Raw genomic sequence first — 22,522 nt, forward strand, 5'->3', positions numbered from 1 at the left:
GTACAGAGATACTAGAATTGCACTACGATACAAGTGTCAATCTTCAAACAAGAAGTTCCTTTACCACAAGCCTTTTTACTGAGCAAAACTATGTTGGAATCAGTATATATACAGAGTTTACCAGTTTAAGGTTATATACAGCTATATCATCTACAGTGACCAAATAACAGCTCTTTTTAATAAGATAAAAGGGTAGTGGTGGTACACTTACGAACCTCTAAATTGTAGAAATTTAGACCTCAATTGAGACCATTTAGGACTAATTTGATGAAATACAAAGTTGTCCCTTCAATTCACTTCTTTCAGACACCATTTGACAACCACTTAATTACCAATGGAGCACAGGTCCGTTGCAGGAAAAAGTTATACTCAAGATAACACCTAACAAAATCGATATAAACGTCTTGATTATTCACCTCTTCACACTATGACCAGAAATATCTGAATCCATCATTTAAATCATGATAATAAGCATCTATCTTTTCCTCACTCCCACTTGCTTCTCCCAACTCACCAAAATTCTTCACAAAAACCTGATCGACAAAGGACTTCATTGCCGTACATTGTTCCATATTGTAGCAATCCCGATAATGCAATACTTTTAACCCATCAGTTTGTAAATTCTTACAACTTCTAACCTCATTTTGCTGTTTAAAACATGGGTATTGAAACATATTTCGTATTGTGGAAAATTGTTCATAGCACTGGTGCAAGTTATACTCAATTTCAGCACAGTTTATGGATACAACCTTATGTAGTTGATTCTTATTCTTGAATTCTTGCAATTCATAAACTTCAGTTTCTGTCATTTGCGGAAGTCTTTGTAACTTATTATAAACTTGTTTGTCATGAGGCAAAGCTTCAAACTTGGTTGATTCAGTAGGTCCAAATTGCTTCACTTGCGTATTTTCTTTTACTAAAAAAGCTTTCAATTCAGCCGGTAGACCATCACCTAAACCACTGCTAGTACTGGAATCTCCATTGGTTCTGGAAAAGGGCCACATTTGAGACTTATTACAAATTGAACTGCACGAGGATTATTCTCTTGTTAAATGCTACACTAAGGTGGATATTCTTTGGTGGTTTCAGTTTAGCTACGGAATGGGTGGTTGTATGATTATTGAGAAAGGGTCTTAGTAGTTGGCTTCCCTTTCAGATGATGATGAATTGGTATGAATCCTGAACAAACAATTTTTTTTTTTTTTCATTCAATTGTTAGCTCTGGTTCAAGACACATGGCTCAACTCAATTGTTTAATAATCAAGGAATGTTAGGGCCTATATTAAAGTGCAACAAGCAACTCCATAGCAATAATCAGCATCTGATCAGACCATATAAGCACAAATAGATTCCCCAGAGGAAAGCAGATTTACACATGACCTATTGGGGATCCAGGAAAAGTGAATTGACACTTTGAGATATCAACTGTATGTTTTTAAAAGAATGATGGCAACATTGGGATGGATAAACTGTTTATTTAGTTCATATCAATGACGTCGTGTCAATAAAGCAAGAGCAATATTGGGTTCAACTGTTTTGTATCAGCTACAAGCCCCGGAAGTTTTGCACAATTGTTGTCGAAGATATGTTTAACATTACCTAAATGGAGATACCAAGGGGAAGAATTGAATGGAGGAAGTGTTTTGGAACTACAAACAGTGCAGCATGATTATCGGTGATGTTTAGACTGGCCTTTTGAAAGATGCTGGCTTTCAGGTTGGTTTATAGTGGAAGCGATCCCATCAACTAGACTGCTTCTGGAAACTACCATTAAAAATCAATCCATCAAAATCTATCAGTTCGGCTCTCTCATGACCTTCTACAAATCAAGTACGAGCGGTTGCACATCTTGTTATTGGTTACCTTGTGAAGATTACAAATTCAGGCAAGAAGAAACAATGTACGGGATATTCGTAAAACGGTCACTACTCTGGGGCTTAATAAGCTGAATACGACAATAGCAGAACGATTCAATGAATGATGTCACACTTGAAAGAAGACGATGCTCACTTACGGATGCAGGTTTCCACAAGATACGATACTAATCACCCTTGATGCTAACGAACGAACATTCATCGCAATAAAAGGACACACTGGCAATGTCAAGCTCTTTTGTTGTATCTTCCGATGCTATTCCATGTGTTCAATGATGTGCGTCAAGCACAACTTTCTATGTTTGTTTGTATAGGTTACGCAACACCAACTTCGACGTGAAACCCTCAATAGAATGGAGCGTGCTCTCCAGTTATAGTTTTATAGAGAATGAACTACATAGAGATAATTGATTACACGCTGTTTACACATATATTATACTAAAGAATAAGGTGGGTTTCCCGACCTTGAAATTGATCCATGGGCTTTTCCCAACTCCATAAGATCATTATTGGACTAGACCAATCACCTCGTAAATCGAACCCCGCTGTGAAAAGGTTGATTTGGTATACCCCTGGTTGTTTTGCAAGTCTTTAGCAAGACATGAAACCCCCACAGGGTATTGAGGATCATATGGTCTTCCCTTTGGTTATGACCACCAAAACATCGTATCTGCTATCAACTTCTCACCAATGACCACGTCTCCCACCATTCACCAATCACCACTTCTCTCACCATTCACCACTTCTCTCACCATTCACCACTTCTCTCTCTAATCACCACTTCTCTCTCTAATCACCACTTCTCTCTCTAATCACCCCGTCTCTCACCAACCACCACGTCTCTCACCACCCATCAATCACCTACTACCTATCACCTATCACATCTCCCACCACTCACCACCAGCACCAACACCACCTATCCCCCGGCACTCGACTGCCACCACTCACCACCACCTCCCCCTACCAGCACCAGCTCTCGCCGCCATTCATCTCTCCTCCACTCTCTTCACCCTCCACACACCCACACGTGACTATATACTCTTCACCACTCCACTAACTATATACACTTCACCTCTTACCCCCACCCAACCCCCCAATCTAGTGCCCCGACGCCATACCCTCAGCTTGTTGTTGAAAACAAGCCTACTCTGCACTAGGTTGAACTATATAATCTTCACCCTCCACTATCCCTCGGCTCCGAAGCGGAGCCTACTCTATCCTAAAAAAAAACCCACCTACCGTCCCTCTGCTCGCGTCCGAGCTTTACCCCTACCAAGTTGGGTGGGGGAGAATATCCAAATTCATCACAAGTATTGGGCTGAGCCACGTCTGTCCCAGTCCTGGGCCCCATTTATTGGCTGTTTCAAAGAGTTTATAAGCTCACCCGTGTTTTAGAACGGAAAACCACCAAAATAAATGTGTAGATGAGTTCGGTATCCTTAAGTAAATTTAGGATTCGTCAATCCTTGGGGGTAGATGTGTCATCAGATTTTGAACTGAATCACGTCTGACCCAGTCCTTTGCCCCACTTCCTGGTTGTTTCAAAGAGTTTATAAGCTCACTTGTCTTTACAGACAATAAACCACCAATGAACAGGAAGATGACAGTACACTCCCCCGAAAAAGCTGAATTTGCAGTTCATCACAAGTGGTGGGCTGAATCACGTCTAACCCAGTCCTTTGCCTCAATAACCGTTTGTTTCAAAGAGTTTATAAGCTCACTCGTCTTTGAATACGATAAACCTTCGATAACCAAGATGATGAAAGGAAACTCAATCTTTTATTTGATGACTTATGTTGTAAAGTTAGTAATATGCTCTTGACAATCTTGTAATAGATCAGTACGTACTTAGGGATAGACCACGATTCATATTCCCCCCAAATCCGTCATCAAGTTCAACTAAATAGACTCTTGTCCCAGATCTCCGCCCACAAATTTGATGGTCACAGCTTACCATATTTGAGATTGGTTCAGCTAGGCAGATTTCGAGCAAGTTCAGGTCTTTTAGCGTCCTTCTCAAGATTGGTGAATTACGGGAATTCCAGTGATCTGTTGTTGTTGTGGATGATGATGATGTAGATGTGTATTTGTGGCAGAAGTTTGGCAACCAAAAAAATTGAGAATTATCTTTTGTATTCATACTTTTGCAATTTTAAACATATCAAAAAAATGTATATACATTAACTATATCAGCCAACTATATCTATATGTAAATGGAATAAAAGAATCATCAGTATTGATTCTAGGCCCAGATCACATGACTAAATGTAAAAATCCCTCTTAAATACGCCTCATTTTCCCACTATTCTAAGGACCAGACAAAATAGAAGCACAACAGTTAACCAGTCTACCATTCAACAACTTGATAATGTACTATTCTCATGATACAACCATTATGTATCCGCATTAAGAACCTGGAAGCAAATATATCCCTCCTTGAATAGATATTCAACATGTCTTTCACTCATACCCCTGTTTCAAGTTTATAGTGACTGGACTCCTGTTTTGAAATCTTTAGATGCTCAACAGTAAGCTCTCAATAGCTGGGATAAGATTCCAAGCTACTTGGACTCACTAAAAGAACAAGCCTCAACTCTTGTGAATAACTTCATGGAATAACCAATCATGTACAGTTGATCTCTTTTCCAAAATCAATGCATTCAACAAGAGCAAACAAGGCTTCTCATTAGGGGTGATAAACCTATCCTGCACAGTACTTGTTGTATCAACCAGTCAGTAGACAAGGGAATTCAAAATTGCTTGTTATCTATACCCACTTCAGTATACGTTCGCCAAATAAGCAGCAAAAGATTTGTTTAGACACATATGTATACCTAAGAATCCCCATCAATGAATTAGCTTGATATCTGTGTTTACTAACACCTTGATTGAATTGAATCGAACTTTGACACACGGAGGTAGCATGGATTTGTAGGGAGGATTGCCTTACTAGACCATGCAGCACCTGGTTCCTTTTCACAATACCAGCTCTAAATCTCTATGCCATGAAAATATCATAGCTTCCATAACCGGTACATTCAAAGACTTTTATGATTTAATTTGTAGAGTGCCTTTTCAGGATTTGTATGTTTTGCTATCTTCAAAACTGGTGAAAAAAAATTCAAAACCCGAATTCTCTCACCTTGAAGGTTACATTAATCACGGTTTATTTTCCCGAAGAGAACTTCGTATGAAAGATAGGGAGATTCTTACTACTGATTTTGAGACCTGGTAAAGCAATGGCATCGATAGCACCCACAAGGAATTCAGAGACTACTGGATCACCAACTACAACAATAAAGCGTAATGCCCCAGCCAAACACAGCTCTGAAGGTATCAACTCCACCACGCCTACTTCCAAGCCTACCATTGGCAAAAAGTCTCTGAAAGGTGGACCAGAACATCATGTTAAATATACAATGAGATTACTTCCACCAGGCTTAAAAGAACATGAATTTTTGAATCAATTGGCGAATATTTATCCTCATCATGCAACGAAGATACAACTGTACTACTTTGTCCAAGGATTTTATCCACTGACGCCGTTCGAATTACCTATATATAGCCGGGCATATGTTAGTTTCAGAAACGCCAACGACTCATTAGAATTTTGTTCGTTTGTGAAGAACAAGCCGTTTCAAGATGAGAAGGATTCCATTATTCCAATTGTAGAAAAGTCAGTTTTTCAAAAAATGATCAAATCCAAAGGCTTGAATGACTTGAAAGTGGAATCAAAAGCTGATAAGAACTCTAATCGTTTGGAAGATGACGAAATATACAAGAAGTTTCTCTTGTATTTGGAAAAAGGGTTGGAAAATTTCGATTTGAAGAAGATACACAAGTCATTGAACAAGAAGAATAAAGAAAAGCAAGGTAAAGGTCAACCAGAACAAGCTTCCAAGCGTAAGAAGAATAAAAAGAGTAAAGAGTCCGAGAAGGCAAAGGATAAGGATAAGGAGAAGCAAAAGAAACCAAAAGCAAAGACTAAGCAAAACTCGAAAGAGAAAGAAGGAGTGAAGAAAACAGATAAACACTCAGAAGAAGGAAAAGGGTCGGAAAAAGGAAAAGAAAACGACGGCAAAAAGAGAAAGAGGAATAGGAAGCCTCGTTCTAAAGACCTGGAAACCAAATCAGCAGGTGACGATACAACTAATAACAAAGACGCTAGCAAAAAGGACAAACCTCCTTCAGCAGAAAAGGCCACCGAAAACAAGAAGGATGCTTCAGGGGCTTCCAAATCTCGTCAGAGACAGCGTAATCGCAAAAAGGGAAGAGACAAGAAGGAGGATAATACAACAAAGAAGGAAGTTGATACTACCAAGGATAAACCAGCACCTAAACCGAAAGAGTTTAAACCAATCAAGATATTGAGCAAGAAAGCAAATCAGGGCGGAGATGAAGCAAATTCTAAAAACTAAAACTATACACAGACAAAAGGATACTATATTTTCCTAAAGTAATAGTCCTTGAATGACGTCCAAGCAAGTCTCCATTCTGGTTGTTGAACATTGGTATTAAGCACATCAAAGTCATGCTTTTCCAATTTTTTCAAATACAAACTAGTGGGTATACCAACCATTAAGGGAGTGAATATGGCATCTGGGATTTTGCCTCTCCACCTTTTGGCAAAAGTTTGAAATTTTTCATCATGTGAATGCATGTCAATCACTTTACTTACCTCCTTTTTGAAATCATTTAGTTTCTTATTTGCAGTCAACATGTGATCATTAGCAACTACTGCTGTGTCATACACAACCAGGTTTAATTTGTTCTTTAGGTCTTGCTCCTCCTCTTTTGAATCGGTTATGTGCCCTTGAAACAATCTCAATACAGCTTCTTGTGACAAATCATGCTTACTCATGACATCGATTGGAAGAGGTACTTGGTTTCTTGTTGATGCATAGTATCTCAACCCAGTGATCATTGATGCTACAGCTGTTGCTTGACCGATATGAGCTGCAATATCAGTAATAAGTGATTGCAAAGTTGGTGAAGCTTGCAATAATTGGATAGACGATGGCGATATAGATGGGGATAACAATACTTGTTGCGTCAAGTAGTTGAGTTGGGAATAAGTTCCTTCACCATAACTGCAAATCTCATTGGTGTTACTGAAGGATGCGTTATTCTTTATAAACGAACGCTTTGTTTGTAGGAACTTTTGCAAATAGGACAAATCAATATTCATGTTATTCCTTAATCCATCTCTTAGTAGAATGGCTATCGGCTCACCCAAATCTTTCGAATTATCTGGATCCTCAGTAAATACACGAAGTAGCAAATCACTCCAGAATTTAAACTTTAAATCAGCAGTTGACACTCCTAAAGTCTGCGTCATTTGCTTGGATGCCATGGAAGCACGAGACTGGGTATTTTTCCCACCTTCATTGATCTTGCTGATTTCAAGATTGAAAGCTCTAATTGCTAGGAATGTGTTTCGAGCTGGTTCAGGGATGTATTGAGCAAGAATATATGATGATCGATCACTTTTTTCCAATATTTGATTGATGCTTTCGACTGAGTTGTGGATAAGTGAGTTATAGCTGGTGCTAGAATATCTAGCAATTGCTACACCACATGGTTTTGTTGAACTGTGCACTTTGTTGAGTCTGTTGGCAATCATTATGTACTCTGATGATCTTCTTTGAATGAATTATTTTTCTGTTTTTTTCACTTCACTACGTCATCATCTCCCAATGAAAATTGAATCCATTCAACCAAAAGCATACCTTGATATCAGCATCGATTCAAAGCCAACTGGACGTATTGTACTAGAGCTATATGATCAACAAGCACCAAAGTCAACTAATCAATTCCTAAAGCTATGTTGTGGTGGATCAACTGATGTACATTCTTACAAAGGATCCCATTTCAACAAGGTGATTAAAAATTTCATCATACAGGTGCAGGAGACAAGCAAGGGTACACAGGGAAACAATCTTGAAAGTTCCAAAGAACTTCAAGAGGAGAATTTATGTGAAAGCTGTCCCACTTTTAGTCTCTGTTGGGCTAACACAGAATTGAACCATACCAGTGACCAATTTTTCATAACCACATTTCCTCAACCTCATTTAGCAAAGAAGCATACAGTGTTTGGTCATGTAATACATGGGAAGTCAGTGGTTAGAGAAGTTGAGAGGGTAAGTACAAACTCGCAATATGAACCAACAGTTGCCGTGGTTATTGAGTCTTGTGGCGAATGGAACGATTCGATGGATATTCCCATCTTTAATGCCAGTTACGACCAAGCTGGTGGTGATATATATGAAGAGTATCCTGATGATGATCAAACCATTGAAGAAGATTCTGTAGAATCTGCTTATACTGCAATAGAACGAATCAAAGAAAGTGGGACGATATTGTTTAAAAGAGGAGATAAGACTCAAGCTTATTTGAAATGGAGAAAATGTTTACGTTATATTGTTGAATTTGATCCTGATCAAGATCAAAATCCTGAGTTTTACAAAAAGTTTAAAGAAGTGAAGAAGAAGATTTATTTGAATTTGAGTTTGGTGACTTTACAATTGAAGCAATTTACAGATACAGTCAAGTATTGTACGTTTCTTTTGGACTTGGACGATGCTTTAGAACAGGAGAAGGCAAAAGCATATTTCAGAAGGGGTCTGGCTTACTATGAGATGCACAAGTTGGAGCCATCACTTGCTGATTTGAAATCAGCTCATAAAATCATTCCAAATGACGAGCTTGTACTGAAAAAGATGCAAGATGTGGAGGCTGCATTAGAGGCAAAGAAGCAGAAGGAAAAGTCAAAGTATGCAAAGTTCTTTGGCTAAACGCTTGATTAAATAGTGTAGTAGCTGTTGAATTTGAATAGTGTCTGTTGCTGTGGTTGTAGAAGTCTCTTATATCGTCCAACTAGCTCTATTTGATTCAGTTCTAGATCTTATAATGAAAGGGGGGGGGAGATTTACAGTAAATTTGTGGCTGTATCACCTTTCTGCTGTTTTTTTTCGTAAAATATTTTAAAATAGAACAAAAAACCCCTTTGTTACCCAATTGGGACAATTGATAAACAAACAAACGTATACCAACAAAAATAGGATATTAAATAATAAACAAACACAATTATGTAACCCAATTGGAGTATACAACGATACTACACTACACAACTCACTCCATTCCTTTTGGCATTTATACAGCCATTCTTTTTTTTAAAAAAAAGATAGCTGCTTTAGTCTTGATACTTTTCACTCCAATATTATTTTTTAACCAAACGGCTTCTTGCAAACCTTCTTTTGTCATTCCCAATTACATCTTTGAAAGAAGGGAGCCGCTTAATTGACTAAACACATAGCATTGCAAATCAAAGCCAAAAACACAAATTTTCTTCCCTTACCCCTGACCTTTTTCAATTCAAAAGCCACGCCCATATATATATAAAGCCACTCGTCTGACACACCAACAAGGCTTTCATCACCATGTCACACAATCCATTCGAGTATGTGTCCGATGACGACTTGTTTGACGACGTAGACACTGTTCAACAACCCACACCATCAGTTACAGAACATAGTCAAATCAGTGGTTATCATCATATCCAAAGACCCAATGAGAGAATCCCCAGTGAAGGAAGTCTGCTGCTGTCACACTTAGGTCAAGGCCATTACACTAGCAAGCAAGAGAGATTCAGATACCCAACCCACTCTTCTTCTGTCGGTACAGCTGTCAGTGATGAAGAAAAGAAGTATAACGAGAAGTACTTTCCTGATAACGACGACGACGATATGTTTCATGATTATGATGTCCCCAAGAGGGAAAAAACGGTGTCTTTTAAGAATGATTTAAAGTATCCACCACTTGCATACAATCCAGGTTTAGATAACCCATTTTATGAAAATTATAAAGATTATGGCACTGATCATGAACAATTGGTTTACAATATGAACCATCCTGCATTCTCAACTGGTGAAGATTACCTTATTAATCCACTTGTTGATGCTGAATATGAAGATGATGAGGATTTTGATATTTATGGAGACGATGACAGTTTGTTTTCCGGAGATGCTGGTGATATCTTGAGAAGAAATACCACTTTGAACAGAGGAAGGCTTGGCACTTCAATGAGAAAGACTAGGAGTCGAGGATCTACAATCACATTTGATGATGATTACGATGAAAAGGGTCATAATTTAAAGTACACCAAAACTATAAAAAAGGCTAGACTTATCAATGGTAACTACATCATCGATGCACCTGCACCAAAAGCATTACTTGACACTTATTGTAAGAAAATTGGCGATACTGGAAGAGAAATGTCGTTTTTAAGGTACACTGCCGCCACTTGTGGACCATCCAATTACATCAAGTTCAAATACAATTTACGTCAAGCTCTTTATGAACCTCGTCGAGAGACCGAAATCATGGTTTGTATAACCATGTATAATGAAGACGAGGTTCTTTTAGCAAGGACTTTAAAGGGTATCTTTGACAATATTGAAGATTTGCGGAAAAGATCTGACCCGGTATGGGGTGATGATTCCTGGAAGAAAATTGTCGTTTGCATTGTTAGTGATGGACGTATGCATTTAAATAAGAGAACGCAAATTCTTCTATCAGCACTTGGTTTATTTCAAGATGGATATGCCAAATCGAAAATCAATGACAAGCCAGTCAAGGCACATATTTATGAATACACATCCACGGTTGGAATTGATACCATCAACGACCATATTCATTTAGCTCCCAATTCTACGCCGGTTCAATTCTTGTTTTGCCTTAAAGAGAAGAATGCAAGAAAGATTAACTCTCATCGTTGGTGTTTCCAAGCATTTGCACCTATCTTGAACCCCAAAGTGGTGATGTTGTTGGATTGTGGTACCAAGCCATCAAAAGATGCATTTTACTACCTTTGGCGTGCATTCAAGGACCCCAATGTAGCTGGAGCTTGTGGTGAGATGAGAGCATCTTTGGGAACTGGTAAACGATTATTGGTGAATCCATTGGTTGCTGCTCAAAATTTTGAATATAAAATCTCAAACATCTTGGATAAACCAATGGAGAGTGTATTTGGATTTATTTCAGTGTTACCAGGAGCTTTCAGTGCTTATCGATATGAAGCACTTTTAAATGTAAATGGGAAAGGTCCATTGGAAAAATATTTTAAAGGTGAGTATCTGAATATGAACAATCAAGTGGATGATCCTGATGATGATGATGAGAAGGAGGTTAAAGAACGCAACTTCCAAGAAGCAGGGATCTTCACTTCCAATATGTATTTAGCCGAAGATAGAATTCTTTGTTTTGAGTTGGTTGCCAAGAAGGATCATAAATATATGTTGCGGTATGTCAAGGAGGCAAAAGCTGAGACTGATGTTCCTGAAAGTATAGATGAGTTTGTATTACAAAGAAGAAGATGGTTGAATGGGTCATTATTTGCAGCTGCGTATGCAGTTTTCCACTGGACCAAACTTTGGCGATCAAAACATTCATTATTGCGAAAATTGTTTTTACAATTGGAGTTTTATTATCAATTGGTTACACTTTTAGTTTCATGGTTTTCATTGGCTTCATTTTTCCTTGTTTTTAGAATCTTGACTGCTAATTTGGGTGCAAAAGATATGCATTTTGAAACTGGGAAATATTTGGGAATAATTTTCCTATGGATCTATGTTGGATCAATTGTGTGTACGTTTGTTTTGGCATTTGGAAATACTCCTCGAGGTACAAGGAAATTTTATCAAGTGATTGCATATCTATTTGCAATTATGATGGCGTATTTGATCTTTGCTGCTATTTTCCTTGCTGTTCATACAGCACAAGCGATTATCAAGGACCATAAGCATGACTTTACAGCATCCATGGTATTTACCAATACAAAGTTTAGAGATTTGGTGGTATCGGTGGTGTCAACGTATACATTGTATTTTGTTGGAGCTTTCATCTACGGAGAACCTAGTTTCATGTTTACATCATTTGCTCAATATGTGTTGTTATCACCCACCTATATTAATGTTCTCAATATTTATTCATTTTGCAATATTCATGATGTTTCATGGGGTACCAAGGGGGTTGAACGTGCCAAAGATTTGGGATCTGCCAAATCAATGGGAGAGGACAAGGAAAATATCTTGTTGGTTGCTCCTGATACCAATGAAGGGCTTAATGATACATATTTGGATAAGGTGGAGTTACTTCGAAGCATGCCACCAGAAGAAGTAGATATTGCTCAAGCAAAACTGATTAAAGATGATTCATATTATGCATTTGTTCGTACAATTACTGTGTTGATCTGGATGCTTACTAATGCCATTTTGATTGCGGTGGTTTTAGATGCAGCTGGAGTTGGATTAATCACTAACAAGTCATCTACCAACGCCGATGGATCTATATCAGGTAATTCTGAAGTGTTTTTGACAATTATTTTGTGGATTGTTGCTGGAATGGCGGTTTTCAGATTTGTTGGTGCTATTTTGTACTTGATTACGAAAGAGTTTAGACCATTAAAGTGGAAATGGAGAGCACATAGGGAAAACAAGAAAATAAGAAGTCAGGGATAGAGAGAAGTGGGGGGTATTTATAGTGAACTAATTAATAGAAGAGCATACTTTATAATAGGGTGTTCTGTAATGTATCTAAGTATTAATTTTTTGTTTGCAAATTGATGCAAAAAGAGCAAAGATTTGTAATTTTGTTGCAACCAAGTGCAAACAGTAAACTGCAACATCTTTCAATGCGTTCTTTTTCTAAGCATTTATCCATCTGATACTGAACCAAGTTTATGATGTCATTGTATTACTGAGCACTTAAAAGAGGTAGATACTCAGAAACAAGAGTTAGATTGTGTGTGAATGAGCGGGGTTTTCGGTATTTTACCTGATGTTGGTTGTTGTGTTATCTCGGTTGATACGGGGGATTCACAAGAAGTTTTAGAAGTTTTAAAAGATTTAGATATCATGGGTATTGGTGTATTTTATATCCGATTGTGTATGTTTTAACTCCGATTATATAAGGTATAAAAAGACAAAGATTGTGTTAAAGTACACTACTACTACTACCTTCATTTTACAACCGATATGAATAGAGTCGTGTACTTTTGACTCAGAAAATAAAATTTCTTTTTTTTTTTATTTTTAAAAACGGTTATTGGTTTACACAAAAGAAGTACTGTAACCAGTAAATAAAGTAAAAGAAGTATTGAGGTTAAATAATAAGCAGAGGTTTATGAGTGCCAATTGTTAAGGAGCTAAATAGGAAAGAAGATTCGTGTTGTGTAAGAGGAAAAGAGTAATCAGCAAAAAGTTGCTTAGTAGGTTAAGTTACGAATAGAGAAAAGAATGAATTGTGTTGTGTTGGGTTTCATTTGAGGGATTTCGGAGAAACTATGAAATGTTGACGCAAAATGTGAAAATTTTGAACGTTTGTATACCCACACCAGCACAAAAACAGGAAACGGTCAGAGTCGTAGGATGCTTATTTTTAGAAAAAACAAAAGGGAGAAGGGGAGAAGTAGTAAAGGTACAACAACAATGAGTCGGCTAGGGTTATTTGTAGTTAACCATTCATTGAGAGACATGTGCTTTGTCAATCTTTTTATAACTTTAGTTTCGCTTACTATTTCCTCCACATTCTCCCGCCCTCCCCCAACCCCCAAACAATACCTTTAATCCTTTTCCCCTCCTTCAGTGTTGACCATTGCCGAGAAATAACAGAAATTTAGTGAAGGTACACAAATACTTTCACCACAAGAGAAACAATACGATAGTTTCTTTTTCTTTTTCTTTTTCTTATATAAATTACGTCAACCTAGCCAAGGCAACTACTGGACTAACTTGTTTATAGAGTGCATCAGTTTTTACGAATATGTATTTATAAACTTCTGCCTTGTAAGTTACTGGGACGATTAATTTTTTTTTTTTATTTTTTTTTTTGCAACTGGGAACAGACAGTAGTAAAGAAAGTCTTTAATCAAAAGGCCCCAGTGCTTAACGCCTCCCTATTTCTTCCTCCATACCAACCCCATATCGCCTCTCTACTCCCCCCTCCCCCTTTCAATAAACGGAGTTATCAAACTGCATACTAGTCAAACAAAGAGAAAAAGGGAAAGACAATAAAGAGGACCAAAAGCGATTTTGCAACTTTTTTATTTTTTTATTTTTGGAAAACAAAAAAGAAACGAATTGGGTAGCACAAAAGAGATACACAAAAAGAAAGTTTTAAAAAGGAAGAAGTAGGGCTGGCTGCTGACAATAAAGCTGGTTATAACCCTAAAGAGAAGAAAGAAGGAAAGAAAGAAAGAAAGTCAAAGCTCATTCTTAAAAGCTTTTATTATTACCAGCCATTAAACAGGCATATAATATACCAGTAGAGCACAGGTAATGACTTTGATCTACCCACTTATCATCATCAAGATACCTCAAAGCCAAATGAAGAGAAGAGCTTTTGCAGAAAAAAGAATGTTTTCCCTTTTTTCTCGGATCGAGATTTGCAATTATGTGAATTTAATGCAAGATAATAAATCAACCAACACCTTAGTTACTCTTTCTTACTCTTCTTCTTCAAAATAACCGGCTTTAAGCGTATATAAATAATAATAATAAAAAAAAAATGGTTATTAAAATCGAAGGTACAAAAATATAACCAATAATACTAAGCGCCTAAACCCGAACAACTCGTAAGAGAGAAACAGTATTATTATTATTTTAAAGAGACTAGAGAAGGGGTCACATCCTCCTTTGAACACTCGTGTGACGTTTTAGACGGATGAAAGTGGTATTCCTCAGTCAAATTTCCAGTGCAGACTAGCTAAAAAGTAGAAAATATGCTATTAGACGACGCTGTATTGTTGTAGATACGAAAAACTGTGGCGAAACCCGAGTAAAAACCGATACGGTCTGCAGGACCAGGACCTGCAAAAAAACTTTGCTTTGTGTTTTCCCGTTAGAGGGGCTATTGCTGCTGCTGCTGCTGCTGCTGCTGCTGCTGTTGTTGTCGCTACATCTATCGCCGGGGGATTTAATAGATTGACGGATCACGGTGTGTATGATCTGAAAATGTTATTACGTATTACCGCATATATAATTCCTATGCTGGGTATAGTGTTTTGGCCGATCGGAGATATAGAACTGGACTAAAAAACGAAAACTGAATTCATAATCGTAGTGGGTCATGGTGTAGTTTGAAAATGGAAAGATAACAAAGCTAATTTGGTCTGATGTGATATATCCGGCGTTTAAGACGAAACCAAATGAGAAACTAGGGACAAAAAAAAAAAATGACGCGGAGTTATTTCCCTGTCTGTCTCTCTTTCTCTTCGTAAGTTTGGTTCGGTTGTAGTAGTAGTAGTAGTAGTAGTAGTAGTAGTAGTAGTAGTAACAATATCAAATGAAACAGAGAGAGAGAGAGAGAGATGCTTAGAGGTCGTGTATTTGTAGTCAAGAAAGAGGTTTTGTGTGTTTTGTGTAACTTTTGGTAAAATTTGAGGGAATTTCTTTTTTTAATTTTTTTTTTGTGCACAGGTACACACACATCACCATATACAACAATACAACAATAAACTATAAACAAAACAAACATCTCAATGGAACATCACAAATAAACCAATTAAATTTTGATAAAAAATTGAGGAGAAAAAGAGAGTGGAGATTATATAAAGACATATATAACAAGTATATATAAAAGAGAATATAAAACCAGAAAGAAAGAAATGGTACAAATAGAAAGCAAAAGAAATAATTATTCATAATGATCTCATCTCTCAATTAACATTGCTATCTTTCAGTCTTCTTTTCAGTAGCGTACGTACGTATGTTTGCAGAAAATAAAAGTTACAAAGCTACCAATACTTTAAAGTCTGTCTACCTTATTATAACATTTTAGTTTGTAACTAGAAAATCTAGCGGCTAACATATTTTTTTTTTTTTTTTTTTTCTTGTTCTTGTTCTTCTTCAATAAACAATAGAATTATAATAGCCCATTTTATGCATAACAAAGCTGTACAAAGTTGCCTTTCTTTTTCCCATCTAAGCAGTTACTTACTTATTTGGCAGAATTTCAAAACATAACAGCTTTTTTAGATTTCTGCATTAAGAGAAAGTATAAACAAAAAACCAACAACAAAACCAAAAAGAAAGAAAAAAACACTAACACTAACACTGACACTAACCTAACTACTTCTCTTCTCTTTCCCCCCCCAATTCAAAAAGAAATTGCCTCTGCTGCTCTATGGAACCGACGGGAATAATCAGCCGCCTCTAAACAAAAGTGTTACATTTCTTTTTTTTTTTTTCTAATGCAAAAGCAACCTAAACACACGAACGTGTATATATGTATATTCACACGTGTACTATTGCCTCATATACAAAGTGTGTGTGTTGTTAGTCGAAACTTACTTTGAACTGTTTATGCTTATTCCTTTTTGTTTCCATTGTTGTTTTTTGTAGACCAATAACATGATGTCGTTTTGTTTACTAATCGTCCAATTAGGAACTTACTACAGAAACACACACCAGACCAACGCACACATCGTGTGTGTGTGTACTGTTACCGGGTTTGTGTGTAGGGAGAGAGGACTGTTTGTGTAAGTATTAGCAGCTTGTTCGTGGGTATTATTATTTTCTTTTTTAAGCCGATGGGCTAATAAGAATAACCCATGTTGCATATTATATTACGCAAAAACATTCTCCTCTCTACTACTACTACTACTACTACTAAGATAATAATAATAATACCCGATTGTTTTTATTCTATATGTACTGGTTTTTAGTGCATAACCTTACTCGTTTCTTTTTTTTTTTCAACTAATAATGACACAAACGGAGGAGATACATTATATGATATAAATCTCTCAATTTTTTTAATAAAAATTCAAAACAAAAGAAAACATAATACAAAATAATAATCCAGCGTTTAATTATTATTAGCGCCGGATAGTTCTCTTTATTTTTATTTTTATTTTTTTTTAAAAAAGCACTCAATTTTCCCCTTCCTTATTTATAAAAAAGCCATTTCGTCTCTTTTTTTCCCTTTTCTTCTTCTTCTTCTCTTTTTCCTTTCTTTTCCTACTTTAGTAAATCTATTTCACTCATTCTTACCAAAAAACTAACTACCCTTACCTTACGTTTCCCCCTTTTTTTTAAAAAAAAACATTTGTTTAATTTAGTTCCCTTAGGATAGACAAGAAAAAGAAAGAAAGAGAGAAATTTACATTACAAAATGAGTGCTACTGAACCAACTAATGAAAAGATTGACAAGGCTGAAGCATCTGATGATGATGACGCTGATATTGATCAATTGGTCGAAGAATTGCAATCTCACCATGGATTAGGTGGCGATGACGACGACGAAGAAGAAGAAGACGATGGAGCTTCTTTTAAAGCCGTTCCTGAAGAATTGTTGCAAACTGACCCAAGAACCGGTTTGACTGAAGATGAAGTCCACAAGAGAAGAAAGAGATATGGTTTGAATCAATTGGCTGAAGAAGATAAGAATTTGGTTTTGAAATTTGTTATGTTTTTCGTTGGTCCTATTCAATTTGTTATGGAAGCCGCTGCTGTTTTGGCTGCTGGTTTGGAAGATTGGGTCGATTTCGGTGTCATTTGTGGTTTGTTGATGTTGAATGCTGCCGTTGGTTTCATTCAAGAATTCCAAGCTGGTTCCATTGTCGATGAATTGAAGAAATCCTTGGCCAACACTGCCTTGGTTGTTAGAAACGGTCAATTGTCTGAAGTTGCCGCTAATGAAGTTGTTCCAGGTGATATTTTGCAATTGGAAGATGGTGTCGTTATTCCATGTGATGGTAGAATTGTTTCCGAAGATTGCTTGTTGCAAGTTGATCAATCTGCTATTACTGGTGAATCTTTGGCTGTTGACAAGAGACACGGTGACAATTGTTACTCTTCTTCCACTGTCAAGACTGGTGAAGCTTTTATGCTTGTTACTGCTACTGGTGACTCCACTTTTGTTGGTAGAGCTGCTTCCTTGGTCAACAAGGCTTCTGGTGGTACTGGTCATTTCACTGAAGTTTTGAACGGTATTGGTACTTCTTTGTTGGTTTTCGTTATTGTTACTCTTTTGGTTGTCTGGGTTGCTTGTTTCTACAGAACCGTTAGAATTGTCCCAATCTTGAGATACACTTTGGCCATCACCATTATTGGTGTTCCAGTTGGTTTGCCAGCTGTCGTTACCACCACTATGGCTGTCGGTGCTGCTTACTTGGCTAAGAAGCAAGCTATTGTCCAAAAATTGTCTGCTATTGAATCATTGGCTGGTGTTGAAATCTTGTGTTCTGACAAGACTGGTACCTTGACCAAGAACAAATTGTCCTTGCACGAACCATACACTGTTGAAGGTGTTGAACCAGATGACTTGATGTTGACTGCTTGTTTGGCTGCTTCTAGAAAGAAGAAGGGTTTGGATGCCATTGATAAAGCTTTCTTGAAATCATTGATTAACTACCCAAGAGCTAAAGCTGCTTTGCCAAAATACAAGGTTATTGAATTCCAACCATTTGACCCAGTCTCCAAGAAGGTTACCGCTATTGTTGAATCCCCAGAAGGTGAACGTATTATTTGTGTTAAAGGTGCTCCATTATTCGTCTTGAAGACTGTTGAAGATGATCACCCAATTCCAGAAGATGTCCACGAAAACTATCAAAACACTGTTGCCGAATTTGCTTCAAGAGGTTTCAGATCTCTTGGTGTTGCCAGAAAGAGAGGTGAAGGTCACTGGGAAATCTTGGGTATTATGCCATGTATGGATCCTCCAAGAGATGATACTGCTGCCACTGTTAACGAAGCTAGAAGATTAGGTTTGAGAGTCAAGATGTTGACTGGTGATGCCGTTGGTATTGCTAAGGAAACTTGTCGTCAATTGGGTCTTGGTACAAACATTTACGATGCTGACAGATTAGGTTTATCTGGAGGTGGTGACATGGCTGGTTCTGAAATTGCTGATTTCGTTGAAAATGCCGATGGTTTTGCTGAAGTTTTCCCACAACACAAGTATAACGCTGTTGAAATCTTGCAATCTAGAGGTTACTTGGTTGCCATGACTGGTGATGGTGTTAACGATGCCCCATCATTGAAGAAGGCTGATACTGGTATTGCTGTCGAAGGTGCTACTGATGCTGCTCGTTCAGCTGCCGATATTGTTTTCTTGGCTCCAGGTTTGTCTGCTATCATTGATGCTTTGAAGACCTCAAGACAAATTTTCCACCGTATGTACTCTTATGTTGTTTACCGTATTGCTTTGTCATTGCACTTGGAATTGTTCCTTGGTTTGTGGATTGCTATCTTGAACCACTCCTTGAACATTGATTTGGTTGTCTTCATTGCTATCTTTGCTGATGTTGCTACCTTGGCTATTGCTTATGATAACGCTCCATATGATCCAAAGCCAGTTAAGTGGAACACTCCAAGATTGTGGGGTATGTCTATTATCTTGGGTATCATTTTGGCCATTGGTACTTGGATTACCTTGACCACTATGTTCTTGCCAAAGGGTGGTATTGTTCAAAACTTCGGTGGTCTCGATGGTATTTTGTTCTTGCAAATCTCATTGACTGAAAACTGGTTGATTTTCATTACCAGAGCTCAAGGTCCATTCTGGTCATCTATCCCATCATGGCAATTGTCTGGTGCTGTCTTGATTGTTGATATCATTGCTACCATGTTCACCTTGTTTGGTTGGTGGTCACAAAACTGGACTGACATTGTTACTGTTGTCAGAGTCTGGGTCTGGTCATTTGGTGTTTTCTGTGTCATGGGTGGTGCTTACTACCTTATGTCTACTTCCGAAGCATTTGACAACCTTTGTAACGGAAGACCAGCTAAACCACAAAAGGACAGAAGATCCTTGGAAGATTTCCTTGTTTCTATGCAAAGAGTCTCCACTCAACACGAGAAATCAACTTAGAGAAGTCAGGCAATTACTCCTTTGCTGTTCTACTAATGTTGTTTTTTTCTTTTCCCCATAATTTTTCATTAATTTTAATATTTGATATCATAATCCAACCACACTATAATGATCATAAGAGAAGAGAATGAGTGGTATATATATATGAGAGATGCTACTGCTATTTTGAGAAGAAGGGTATTTGTTTTGTTTTGACCATTTTTCTTTTTAATCTATTTCCCCAAAGATTGAAAGTAAATGTGTTGCTGGTGTTGTTTTTATTGTTGATTGCTGGTATTCCCCAACTAGCTTTTGACGAAAGGCACCATGTGTTGAACTATTTTTTGCTACCCTTATTCCTTGAAGCTTCTTCTTGGCTGTATTTTTTTTTTCATTATATCCAACTTTGATTTATGATCTTTTAACCCCCCCTTACAATTCCCCACAATATGCTCAACTGATATCAATCTCATCGCATTTTCATTATATCTATTCACATACACTAAAGTCAACAACAATTTAGTGTATTTCCCCCATACCAATCGATTGTTGTATTTCCGTTCCATTCATTCCCCAATTTTTTTTATTATTATTATAATCATTACATTTTAATGATGTCTTTTTTTGTTTTTTACAAAGTATTATAGGGTATAACATCTTTTTTATATATATATATAGTTTTACGTTTTATTTAATAGAATAATATTTAGAAAGAAATACTGAAAAGATGTAGAAATAGAGAAGAAGAAAGGAGGTTTTAGAGTTGGTGATGCTTGTGGAAGAAGAGACTACATAGAGATCTTTGATTACACGCTGTTTACACATATATTATACTAAAGAATAAGGTGGGTTTCCCGACCTTGAAATTGATCCATGGGCATTCCCCAACTCCATAAGATCATTATTGGACTAGATCAATCACCTCGTAAATCGAACCCCGCTGTGAAAAGGTTGACTTGGTATACCCCTGGTTGTTTTGCAAGTCTTTAACAAGACATGAAACCCCCACAGGGTATTGAGGTTCAAATGGTCTTCCTCTTGGTTGTGAATACCAAAACATCGTACCTTCAACTTCTCATCAATCACCACTTCTCTCATCAATCACCACTTCTCTCATCGTTCACAATCCACCTCATTTATTTCACCACACACCACACACCACACACCTTCCCACTCGCCTATCACAATTCATCTCTCACCCACCAACAACCTCTCCCCCACCACTCACCAATCACCAATCACCAATCACCAATCACCAATCACCTATCACCTCAGCCATCAGAACCCACCCCCACTCAGCCATCACCACTACCATCCACCTCTCCACCTCTCACCTCACCTACTCTCACATATCATCACTCACCTTTCCCCCGCCACTTACCTCCCACTCCCCCATCACCAGTCACCAACCAACCATCACCACTCACCTCCCACTCACCCATCACCGCTCACCTCCCACTCACCCATCACCACTCACCTCCCACTCACCCATCACTACTCACCCATCACCACTCACCTCCCACTCAACCATCACCAGCCACCAGCCACCAGCCACCAGCCACCAACCACCAACCACCAACCAACCACCAACCAATCACCAGCCACCAGCCACAACCCACCATTCACCTATCACCTATCGCCTCTCCCCCTCCACTCGACTGCCACCAGCTCTCCCCCCTCATCTCTCTCCACACACCCACACGTGACTATATACACATCACCTCTCACCCCCACCCACCCCCCAATCTAGTGCCCCGCCACCATTCCCTCAGCTTGTTGTTGAAACAAGCCTACTCTGCACTAGGTTGAACTATATAGTCTACACCCTCCACTATCCCTCGGCTCCGAAGCGGAGCCTACTCTATCCTTAAAAAAAAATCCCTCCAACCGTCCCTCTTGCTCGCGTCAGAGCTTTACCCCTACCAAGTTGGGTGGGGGAAGATATCCAAATTCATCACAAGTATTGGGCTGAGCCACGTCTAGCCCAGTCCTGGGCCCCATTTATTGGCTGTTTCAAAGAGTTTATAAGCTCACCCGTGTTTTAGAACGGAAAACCACCAAAATAAATGTGTAGATGAGTTCGGTATCCTTAAGTAAATTTAGGATTCGTCAATCCTTGGGGGTAGATGCGTCATCAGGAATATGAACTGAATCACGTCTGACCCAGTCCTTTGCCCCACTCACCGGTTGTTTCAAAGAGTTTATAAGCTCACTCGTCTTTGCAGACAATAAACCACCAGTGAACAGGAGGATGACAGTACACTCCCCCGAAAAAGTTGAATTTGCAATTCATCACAAGTGGTGGGCTGAATCACGTCTAACCCAGTCCTTTGCCTCAATTACCGTTTGTTTCAAAGAGTTTATAAGCTCACTCGTCTTTGAATACGATAAACCTTCGATAACCAAGATGATGAAAGGAAACTCAATCTTTTATTTGAAGACTTATGTTGTAAAGTTAGTAATATGCTCTTGACAATCTTGTAACAGATCAGTACGTACTTAGGGATAGACCACGATTCATATTCCCCCAAATCTGTCATCAAGTTCAACTAAATAGACTCTTGTCCCAGATCTCCGCCCACAAATTTGATGGTCACAGCTTACCATATTTGAGATTGGTTCAGCTAGGCAGATTTCGAGCAAGTTCAGGTCTATTAGTATCCATCTCAAGATTGGTGAGTTACGGGAACTCCAGTGATCTGTTGTTGCTGTTGATGATGTTGATATGTATGTGTATTTGTGGCAGGAAGAAATTTTGGCAACCAAAAATTGAGGGGGGAAAATTGTCTCTTTATAAA

The 22,522-nt window shown here is 38.0% G+C and overlaps 7 protein-coding genes across 7 annotated transcripts; 5 read left to right on the top strand and 2 right to left on the bottom strand. All coding sequences in view use genetic code 12, as the record gives it.

Moving 5' to 3' along the window:
• Positions 1–425: 425 nt before the first annotated feature.
• I9W82_004404 (uncharacterized protein) lies at positions 426–1,004 on the bottom strand (the record flags this gene model as incomplete). Its single annotated transcript, XM_067693473.1, has 1 exon — positions 426–1,004. The coding sequence occupies one exon, from the start codon at positions 1,002–1,004 to the stop codon at positions 426–428; it is 579 nt and encodes a 192-aa protein (XP_067547191.1).
• Positions 1,005–5,113: 4,109 nt separating this feature from the next.
• On the top strand, positions 5,114–6,292 carry I9W82_004405 (RNA-binding protein; the record flags this gene model as incomplete). The annotated part of the gene is made up of 1 exon (XM_067693474.1): positions 5,114–6,292. One exon carries the CDS (start codon positions 5,114–5,116, stop codon positions 6,290–6,292), a length of 1,179 nt encoding a protein of 392 aa, XP_067547192.1.
• A 23-nt stretch (positions 6,293–6,315) lies between these two features.
• I9W82_004406 (uncharacterized protein) lies at positions 6,316–7,497 on the bottom strand (the record flags this gene model as incomplete). The annotated part of the gene is made up of 1 exon (XM_067693475.1): positions 6,316–7,497. The coding sequence occupies one exon, from the start codon at positions 7,495–7,497 to the stop codon at positions 6,316–6,318; it is 1,182 nt and encodes a 393-aa protein (XP_067547193.1).
• Positions 7,498–7,570: 73 nt separating this feature from the next.
• I9W82_004407 (peptidylprolyl isomerase) lies at positions 7,571–8,668 on the top strand (the record flags this gene model as incomplete). Its single annotated transcript, XM_067693476.1, has 1 exon — positions 7,571–8,668. The coding sequence occupies one exon, from the start codon at positions 7,571–7,573 to the stop codon at positions 8,666–8,668; it is 1,098 nt and encodes a 365-aa protein (XP_067547194.1).
• Positions 8,669–9,313: 645 nt separating this feature from the next.
• On the top strand, positions 9,314–12,391 carry CHS8 (Chs8p; the record flags this gene model as incomplete). The annotated part of the gene is made up of 1 exon (XM_067693477.1): positions 9,314–12,391. The coding sequence occupies one exon, from the start codon at positions 9,314–9,316 to the stop codon at positions 12,389–12,391; it is 3,078 nt and encodes a 1,025-aa protein (XP_067547195.1).
• Positions 12,392–14,257: 1,866 nt separating this feature from the next.
• Positions 14,258–14,965, top strand: I9W82_004409 (uncharacterized protein; the record flags this gene model as incomplete). The annotated part of the gene is made up of 2 exons (XM_067693478.1): positions 14,258–14,289; positions 14,776–14,965. 2 exons carry the CDS (start codon positions 14,258–14,260, stop codon positions 14,963–14,965), a joined length of 222 nt encoding a protein of 73 aa, XP_067547196.1.
• A 2,080-nt stretch (positions 14,966–17,045) lies between these two features.
• On the top strand, positions 17,046–19,745 carry PMA1 (H(+)-exporting P2-type ATPase; the record flags this gene model as incomplete). The annotated part of the gene is made up of 1 exon (XM_067693480.1): positions 17,046–19,745. The coding sequence occupies one exon, from the start codon at positions 17,046–17,048 to the stop codon at positions 19,743–19,745; it is 2,700 nt and encodes an 899-aa protein (XP_067547197.1).
• Between the last annotated feature and the right edge of the window lie 2,777 nt (positions 19,746–22,522).

The sequence above is a fragment of the Candida metapsilosis genome (assembly GCF_017655625.1).
Source record: "Candida metapsilosis strain BP57 chromosome Unknown scaffold6, whole genome shotgun sequence".
NCBI lineage: Eukaryota > Fungi > Ascomycota > Pichiomycetes > Serinales > Debaryomycetaceae > Lodderomyces > Lodderomyces metapsilosis.